The sequence below is a fragment of the Haliotis asinina genome, chromosome 5 (genome assembly GCF_037392515.1).
Source record: "Haliotis asinina isolate JCU_RB_2024 chromosome 5, JCU_Hal_asi_v2, whole genome shotgun sequence".
In the NCBI taxonomy this organism is placed as follows: Eukaryota; Metazoa; Mollusca; class Gastropoda; order Lepetellida; family Haliotidae; genus Haliotis; species Haliotis asinina.
The window spans coordinates 7,321,811-7,331,863 of record NC_090284.1 but is presented as its reverse complement, the minus strand read 5'-3'; the positions used below and the strand labels follow the sequence as shown (position 1 = coordinate 7,331,863).

At 41.0% G+C, this 10,053-nt stretch overlaps 1 protein-coding gene across 1 annotated transcript; it reads left to right on the top strand.

Annotated features, from left to right (window-relative positions):
• Positions 1-3,380: 3,380 nt before the first annotated feature.
• Positions 3,381-9,308, top strand: LOC137284465 (voltage-dependent calcium channel gamma-5 subunit-like). Its single transcript, XM_067816281.1, has 4 exons — positions 3,381-3,603; positions 5,001-5,087; positions 5,999-6,133; positions 9,010-9,308. Exons 1-4 carry the CDS (start codon positions 3,387-3,389, stop codon positions 9,306-9,308), a joined length of 738 nt encoding a protein of 245 aa, XP_067672382.1. The 5' UTR covers positions 3,381-3,386.
• The last annotated feature ends 745 nt before the right edge of the window (positions 9,309-10,053 follow it).

Genomic DNA, 10,053 nt, shown 5'->3' with positions numbered 1-10,053 from the left:
ATGTTTCTTGTCCAAGTCATTCAGGTAAGACACAATGTGCTTCCTTGGTTATATAAATCAGTGCTCTGGAGTAACATAGAGCCTAAATACCAAGAACTGAAACAAATGTCCATATTATCCATCTCCACATTATTTCCAGTGCCAATGCAAGGCCATCATCCATTCCAGCAAAGAGCAAAAAGAGACTACCAGTAGCTCATCGATCCGTCACTGCCAACTGCAATTGCATCCAGTCTTAACATTAGATCCGCTGATCTTCCACTAGTGTCGTGAAGACCCCCATGTCCAGTAACCCTAGGACCTCCATTGTTAGGAGATCAGTATCTCGTTGTAATCGCTCTAGGGTTGATATGGTAGGCTAGATCAGTGGAGGGACCATGCATGGTTAATTAGAACAGCAGTGGTCTCTGATCAATCAGAATATGCACTAGGATGCTAGATCTGGAGAAATGAAATTATGGCTGATAGGAAATGTCTAATATGGTTTACTTATGAGAAATTGAAGTGAGTGAGTTTAGTTTAGCAATAGTCGAACTATATGTTGGCCGTCTGTAGATAATCGGGGCCAGAGAATCCAGGGATCAACAGCATGAACATAGATCTACGCAATTTTGAATCGACGGCATGTGTTAACCCAGTCAGCGAGTCTGATCACTCGATCCCGTTAGTCGTCTCTTAAGGCGAATATGGGTTGCTGAAGATCAGTTCTACCCCGGATCTTCACGGGTAACTCAACTCTACACAGTAGTAGGTATAAATACTGATTTAGGTATTTCAAAAGGTTGGTGCTGTTAGATGCTTCTGTTGTCAGTGTATTAAAAATAATTGTAACTTCGGTGGAATAGATCGTACCGTGGTGCCACAGCTTGCAGTCTGGCAACCTCTTATCTGCTATTTATCATCAGCTAGGCCAGGCTTGTGCCCCCAGTCTGGTAGTTATGTGTCATCATTTGCCTTGTTTATGTGTTGGCTGTGTCCTTATACTCTGTACTTACAGTGATGGGGTACTGGCCACTGATAACATCATCAACGGCATTTCCCAAACAATGGTTATTAACGTATAGATAGAAACGGCATCTTCATGTGCGACAGATTTTGTATCAATTTTTCAGAAAGAAGTGTGTGCGTATACACTTGCGTGTCTGTGTCTAAAAATGTTTTCTTCTAAAGACTAATACCCTCTCGGGAAATTATTTCTACCCAGAAACATAATTTTGGATCAGCCATTTTTGTTTTGTTTTAAGAAAAAAACCGTAAACATAGCCCATCGTTCAGTATGAATTTTACAGCGATGTACTCCGGGGTGGATGGGTGGATGGGTGGGTGGGTCAGTAGATGGATGGATGGATGGATGGATGGATGGATGGATGGATGGATGGATCCCATATCTGATTTCCATCACATTCTCTGTGTGTAGCAAACGGGGAGAAGTCGTGTTTTCCAAACAAATTAATTCTCATCCAATTTCAAGTGGGACTCCTCCTCCGGTTATTGACCATCTAGCGGGCGTACACTGCACGTTGACCTTTCTCTAGTCCCGGTGTAACTGTACAACGAGGAAATAATGAAACTCCGAAATGATAAAATCTTGTCTGGAGTAAATGGTTTGTAAAGGTTCCATGTATTTCTGTGTTTGTGTTTCGTTGGATTTAAATACAGCCTGTCAGACGGAGCGAGTGCGCCGATCAAACATACCTAGTAATGTTAAGATCTAACAACTCTATCCTCTGTCAAGTACATTATTTATTCACCGTGATTACAAAAAAAATATGCCATAACTTATAGGCCTGACACATATTAGAATCGTGCGGACAATCTCCAATTTTAAATAACTGGTAAAGTTTATCTTGAAATTGAGAAATGACTAATTGATGCACAAAAGGAACACAATTTCAGATGAATACTGGAAAATTGTAATAATATAAATCTTTTCTAGATTTGCTGTATATCTCTTTACCCCAAACGTCATGTCTATAGCATTTTACGTTCAGTGCGCAAACTGTGCACAGGTCTTTATAAGATTACTCTATTCGAAATCGATATAGATAACAAAAAACACAAGCTTAACTTAACGTTATCAATACGCTCAAGCAGTCAAATCAATCACTGAAGAAATGAGTGTAAAATCCGAGTTAAGCTCCATCGTCCGTCATGAATTTTATATCAGTGTCACAATGTGACGACGTGAAAGTCTAACTGTTGAATGAATGTGCCTTTTTCTGCCTCGAGCATCTGCGTTTGCTACATAAGCCCGTATCGATCCTCCGCACTCGGCAAGTAATAGAAAATTTTGTCAATACATTTCATTAGCGTCAACTTAATGCTCCTTTTCACTTCAACTCCACGAGAAGCTGCTAATGAATGTGTGTCTTGATCTACCACACACTCAAGTCCATGATTAACGTAATATTTGTAATTCTGTAACCTATTCAGTGACTGCTGACCTTATCTATGGATCTCTCCCTTTCAGGTTAGACTGAACAGAGGACCATCCGCCCTGTTGTAAATGGCCCTCAAAAAGCCCTCTGCCTCTACGCCAGCGTTTGACGGTATGTGAATAGATGTCCTTGAGGCAGTTTTTAAAGAGGAATTTGCTCTCAAAGGATGAAAGGAACGTCTCTATGAAGAGGAATCGGATTCAATCGTTCTAGCAAACAAGTAATCAAGCTTAGAACAGCTTCAGCGAGAACATGTTGACTCGAGAAGCCATGTTATAACAAACTTAAAGCTGTTTCTTGCCACGAGAAACACAGCAGAGAATCAGCAATGAATACACGTAATTCAAGAATTACCTTCGTGAACGAATTATTCACGGAAATTTAACAATAGTTTTGAACAGGTTGGCTCACTTCACCTTCACGAACCTCTCCGATTCCAAGCCGAGTTATAGAAAAGCGTGCCTATAAGGTTAATACTCTGCATCATGACTTTTGAGCGATGCTAGATCGAGACAAGGCTTGACTGGAAAGATGTCTACAGGGAATACTGGAAGCTAGAGGACTGATTGCTTTTCATATCCATCTCACTGCCAGATATGGGTTGAGTGCAGTGTTTGAATGATGGTAACCATATCATCAATATTCGAGATCCTCGTGAACTAAAACAAGACGTAAAAGTAACAGTTAATGTATAAATTTAGTCTGCTGAATTTGTATTTACAAAAGCTGTGGCCATTACTTATCCTCGTGGTTCCTAAGGATGATTGTGGATTTGGTTCACTGCTGCTAATGGACTGCTGATTAAATCTGCTTGTCCAACATTCCCCGTGAAGACCTTTCGTCTAAAAACAAAACGAAAGTCGAGGGTTGAATACCAGATTCAGATTCATGTGTCTGTGTTTGTCTCCATCTTGCTGGGAAGGCGTTCATGATTTGCTCAGAAGAAACATGCGGTGTAACATACACGTGTTGACGTCTCTAACATTTGTATTTGGAGCTATCACTGTGGGGTCCCTGTGTCTGTCAGTGTCCACGGATTGTTGGCTTGTGACCAGAGAACATATCAAACCTTTCGATGAAGAAGGAAATATAATTAAAAATGCCTCTAAATTTTGGCTTGAGACATGGTCAGGATTATGGAAATATTGCGTAAAGAATGAATATGGTAAGTAACCATTTGACTTGAAAGTCTTGGATTTCCACCCACCCATTAGCGTTGCTCATATCACTGACAAAAAAACGTGATTATACACTCTTGCAAAAAGTAGGGGAACTTCATTTATAATGAAAAGACTGGAGGACACACCGGAGTCAATCTAGACAATGTACCCTTTTATTTTTATGTATCATAATCATTGACTAAAACGGGGTATTTGTTCACGCAGACGGCACATATTATTTGTGATATTACTACTATATATGTTGACAAAACTACGCCAGATCCTATTCCTAATCCCTTTAATTGATGAATCCGGTAACTTCAACGCATATAGCATGAGCTACTCTTATGTATTGCCAGAATACTTCCTGTTTTCACAAAACTGTGCCAGTGAATCCCAATGCAGTCACAGACTAGTCGAACGTATTTGCATATTACCCACAGTATTATCAGATATCTCAACGCATTCCTTGAACAGTCCCAATATATTCACATTCGCTGAACAACAGTGAGCAGTTTCACCTTGTTCACATACATATCCCAATGTATTCACCGAGTATTTCCACTGTACTTATATATTCTGGTACCCTTTGCTGTGTAGTTTGTGAACAATCCAAACGTATTCATAGAACAAATCCCAATGCGCTAAGAATACTGACACAGAGAACTATATTAACATCTAACAAGCAGGGGTTCACAACCCAAATACATTTGCAAATGTCTTTTTACAGCACTGTACAAACGTTCATATTAGTGTCTTAACGAAACTAACATTTTCTGAAATGACTATATATTCACATAAGGATATCTGAACTAGCAGATGAAGATCTGGGGTAGAACTTGTCTCCATCTACCCATTCTTGTCGTAAGATGTGAATAATGGGATCGGGTGATCAGGCATAGTTGACGCATGTCACCGTAACCTAATTGCGTAGATAGGTGTTCTTCAGTGGATTATGTTGTTCAACTGGACTATTGACAGCCATTACACAGATGAATATTGTTAAGTGCGGTTTTAACCAACAACAAGAAAACAATAAACTGTTTAAGACCTAACTCAATACATTTTCTGTTCGTAAGCTACCCAATGCATGTACATCATGTGTCCTATAATTATGACCACACTATGACGTCACGATATATACAGACGGTTTTCTATTTGCCTAAATTACACGTTTCTCTTTATTTCACATGATCCATGGGATGTTTCTTGAAAGTGAGACTTCGGCTGAGACTTGAAGATAGAATGCGAGCTCATACTGTGAGTCTAGAGTCCAATTCACAACATAAATGGTTGCACGTCAGCTGCCAATGTATTGCTTACTGCTAGGAAGAAACAACCTTACACAAAGATAAAAAATCTAAAAGTGAGTTTTTTTCATCATTTCTGTCCCTAATTTCAGTGGAGGCTGCCGTCTGTTCCCCCATCAGCTACCAAGTCGGTAACGAAGGACGTGAAAACGAGGCTGAAACTACCATGACGATAATTGGTAATCAATGCTTAAGTCTTCTTCACACGTTTCATCGGACAGCTTCATCAACAACGAAATTTCAAAGAGAACGCAAGGTGCAATACGTGCATTACATAAGTTTGTTTCCATCGGAGTTGTCGGAATAAACTGCCGGGCAAAACAATATATCTAACAATATTGGATTCGACGTGAAAGTTACAAATGTTATCAAAACGGTACTCAGGTGGAAACAGTCGCTGTAACCCTGGTAACGTAAACTTCAAAACATGCCTGTATCAAACACATCACCATAGAATGACCATTCCGTGATTATTTCATGTTTATACATAAACATGAGTGTGTATTTTTCTTCCGGTTGTGTATATATGTGGGCATAACGGAACGCTTTCGGCAAGAACCAACTTTTCTCAACAGATAACTCTTGTTTAAAACGGTCGTAATGGAATGCAAACTAGGATCCTATTTATTCGCTTCAGTTGATTGGGTATTTTCAGAGCAGAATGCACTACAACTCTCCCCACGATGACTTTATCCAATTATGTCTTAACCATTGTCGTTATATCCTGCTTGGATTCGTTATGGGCTGTTCATCATAGCTGAAAACCGTCTCAGATAGCACATTTCCTCTCAATATCGACATTTCCATCAGAAAATACCACCATACCCTCTACCTCTAAAGTCAACATACCTTCTAGTTGGTGGTGATATGTGAGCTTTGAATTGGTTTACAATGTAAATACATACATTCATACGATCGATTCAGCCGCCTCAGACTGATCTCATCCCAATCCTGATCCGTGCGACCGATCCAATTTTGCCTCTTAACTAGAAACGTTTGAACACTGTGATTGGAAAATACAGAACGGATTGCCATATTCTGTAGCTGCACGTGCGTTCATTAGGGTACGTTGCTTTTTGTTCTTTAACAGGAGCCATGCGGGGGTCGGTGCCTCTCCCTGTCACAGCGTTAATCTTGGCCTTAATAGCCGCTATCCTGAACGTCATGGGGAGTATCCACGCGGACGTCAAGACATTAGTGTGTGCTGTATTCTACGTCCTAGCGGGTACGAGCTATTGCCTTTCTTTGTACTGCTTTGTGTGTGTGTGTGAGTGTGTGTGTGTGTGTGTGTGAGTGTGTGTGTGTGAGAGAGAGTGTGTGTGTGTGAGAGAGAGTGTGAGTGTGCGTGTGTGTGTGAGCGTGTGTGTGTGTGAGAGAGAGTGTGTGTGTGAGAGAGCGCGTGTGTGTGAGAGAGCGTGTGTGTGTGAGAGAGTGTGAGTGTGCGTGTGTGTGTGAGCGTGTGTGTGTGAGTGTGCGCGTGTGAGAGTATGTGTGTGAGAGAGAGCGTGTGAGTGTGTGAGAGAGTGTGTGTGTGTGTGCTGTATTCTCCGTCTTAGCGGGTACGATCTTTTGCCTTTCCTTGTACTGCTTTGTGTCTGTGTGTGCGCGCACTCTTGCGTTTGCGTGCGTACGTGCATGCGTTTTAATCTATGAGTGTGAGTGTCTGCATGCGAGTGTGTTGGTCTGATTGCGTGTGCGTGCGAGCGTTTGTGTCTGCATATGTAATCCACAGATCTAACTATGAAACGGCTGTCTCCTACGGATTGGTACATCAATAGACGGGAACTCACTTTTTAGGCATTGTTGAACTTACCTGCATAATAATTGTGAAGTCTGTGGTTAAAACTGTCGCAGTCCTCTGTACCAAAAGGAGAAGGCACTATTTGACAAAAACTCTTCAAAGAGCTGTTGAACTAAATTCACCCTTAAATGACGCTGTTCCTTTCATCTCATACGAAGGGCTCAAGGCCAATACACTTTTAAAAGACTGTTGGAGAGTGTATTCAGATATCATAACATACGTAAGCTGGGTTCATAATATCATGAAGTGCCCCGCCTAGCCGATAGAGATTAAGCATTGAAAATAATGCCATGGTGCGTTGACCTTCCTTTGTAGTCGAGTGACTTGCTCCGACACAGCGTCAGCTTCATCAAAATACACTGGTGTTCATATATCTGGACGTCTGGGGATATAAATATTCCCCATCCCTTCTCGCCTCCGACCGATCGATATATACTAGGAAAATTTTAGACAATTGCAGACAATGTTACACTTGACGTTTTCTGAAAATCAGGCCTATTTCTAGAATTTACTCAGCAAACGCTTGACAAATATGCATTTGATACAAACATATACCGCGAAAACGATACTAGGAGCTCTAAAGAAGTCAATAAAGGGGGCGTAAAAGCTTTTTGTTATGGCAGATGTTACACGAAAATAGCTTGTAATGGCGAGTATTGACCAGTGATCGAGTAGATGGGAAGGTAGTCCCCCTGTATTGTAGGATGTACGTCTGACATTACTGAGGCCACAGAATGTGACCAAGCGAAGCAAGGTGTTGACAAGTACAGACTTGAGGAACTGAGGAACCCAGGATTATAGTGAGTTTAGCAATATTCCAGCTATATGGCGGCAGCAAGTAAATAATCGAGTCTGGACCAGAGAATCCAGGGATCAACAGCATGGACACCGATACAATTGGGATACTATGACATGGGTCAAGCAAATCAGCGATATCAGCCTCTTACAAGCATGGGTTACTGCAGACCATTTCTAACCCTGATGTTCACGGGTCGACAGGACTATACGTTTCCTGGGATCCTTTCCCCCATCAGAGATTTCTGGCACCCAGTGCAGCTTCATCCCTGCATAGTGGTCACTGCCCATGTACGATGCTGTGTAGAGACAGCATGCCAAATCATTTGGTACTACCCGAAGAAACCACGTGACGCTGAAACACGGGTGGACCAGTTATATAAGGCACGACCTTGGGTCGTCAGGTCATACAAGGTTCTCTTCACAAACTGTCCTTGATTATGGTTCTTGTGGCATCGTTGCCTTTTGTCAGCACCAGCTCCGTGTTTATGAAGAAGCTGTGTACCAAGTCCTCTATCCCTTCAGGTTGTCCTTCTACACGAGCCTGAGACATCATGATGTACCAGGAATACGGTATTAATCCAAAATCAACCACACATGAATTAAACGTTGCCATGAACTCACACACAGTTCGTAGACGCTCTGTTGAAAGGCTACATTTCAAATCCTAACCAGATCTGGGTTCTGTTCCATCACACAGGCAAACATTTCTACTTCTGTAAATTGGTTATTTATACATAAAGGAATAATATCTGAGGGTAAGATATGCAACCACATCAGTGCCCTCTTGTTGGCATGAAGGTGGATGAGTTTTTACGTAATCCCTATTTTATTTCGCTCTTTTCAGCACGTCCCGCTTTCTTTCCTGGAGAAAAAACACCTGTATAGAACAGTTGATCAAAATGGATTCTCTTGTTCTGCTGATATATGTTGCCGACATTCGGCGATTTAGGCAGACATTTGGTTGGAACGGCGTCAGTTGATCACGCTAAAGACCCAGGTTCGATTCCACACACGTGTGGAGTGCATTATCGAAACCATCACGGCCGTGTGACTATAATCTTGGTAAAAGCTGTGTAAAGACAAATTCATTGACGGATTCGCTGTCGACACATTAGACTTGATGCTTTAAAAGATTTCATGTATAGTTTCTTATTGTACGCGATAAATGTTTACCACCTCCGCGATCTTGTGGATACAGTTTTTGCCAGAAAGCGAATGGCTGGTTCAAAAGGCAGCAACAACACAGTAACAAAAACCCGCTCGCAAGAAATGCTGTGTTATCGAAGGATACGTTAGAGATTATGTCAGATTACAGAGATTCCAGTTTAGAGCGACTATTACTTATTGATTTTACAGTGAAATATTTTTGATCATGATAACTAAAACCTGAAGCTGCAAAACCCTCCCTCCCTTGTCTTAAGAAATCTCTGCTTAAAACAGAGTCCATTGCACGAGTCCGACTTTATCACAAGCCTGTAGTAACTCCTTCTGTTGTTTTACAGGACTCGCTCTGGCCGTCGGGATAATACTTTACATTTCTGCAATAAACGACGAAGTCGGCTACAGAGCCAGTTCCAAGAAAGAGGCTGGGGGCTTCGAGTATGCCTACGGATGGTCGTTTTTCTGTGCAGGAATTTCATTTATGTCTTCCGAGGTAGCGGCTGTGATTTCTGTGACTTTATATCTCCGGCGCAATGCTAAGATGGAGGACATGATCCGAATTATTCCTGGATTAGAGGAAAAGGTGGATTCTGACATCATGAAAGAAGAAGGTATAAACAATCAAACTATAATCCTGTGATTGTTTCCAGTACTTGATTCCTGGTTTTCAAGCGATAACCATTTTTATTGGGAATAGGTTTTAATGCTAGACAAAACTCGTTAATTGAGGTTGTTTAATACGTTGTGGCATTGTAGCCAATATCGACACGAGAACCTAATTGTTTCCACTATGTTTCTAAGGCAATGCATTAACGATGAATCATCATTGCAAGGTTAGTTGCTTTAATGCGTTGTTATCTAATTGAAAAACGATGTTTATTGAATTAGTATTATTATTTGCAATTATTTGCAAGCTGCAATATTGATTATTCTAATCAATAGATTGTCGTACAAGCTACAATAAAATCATTTCTATTTTAACTCAGTAGAGGATTGGAGGTGACAGTGGAGAACGAATATTCAGATTCGCTACATTTCGGTTGGGAGAGGTTTTATCTTGATTGCAACAATAGCATTAGATTCTGTTGTGATACTTACATTAAAATCACTTTATTAAAGTTATCAAAAGTACATCAATCCACACGTATTTTCCGGAATAAATTCTATATTCAATTCCAATGGAGCATTCTCTCATTTCAACATGGTGTACATATGACCTTCATTTGATTCTCCGTGTGTTGTGGTCAAGTCGCATTTCTAGACGGGCTTTTCAAGCGTAGCTGTATATGGATGAACTATGCTTCACCCACGATCTAAAGAGATATGCAATTGTATATAAACATGCTTACCACGTGCGTTTCCGTCGTAAACTGCCTCAGTTGTAT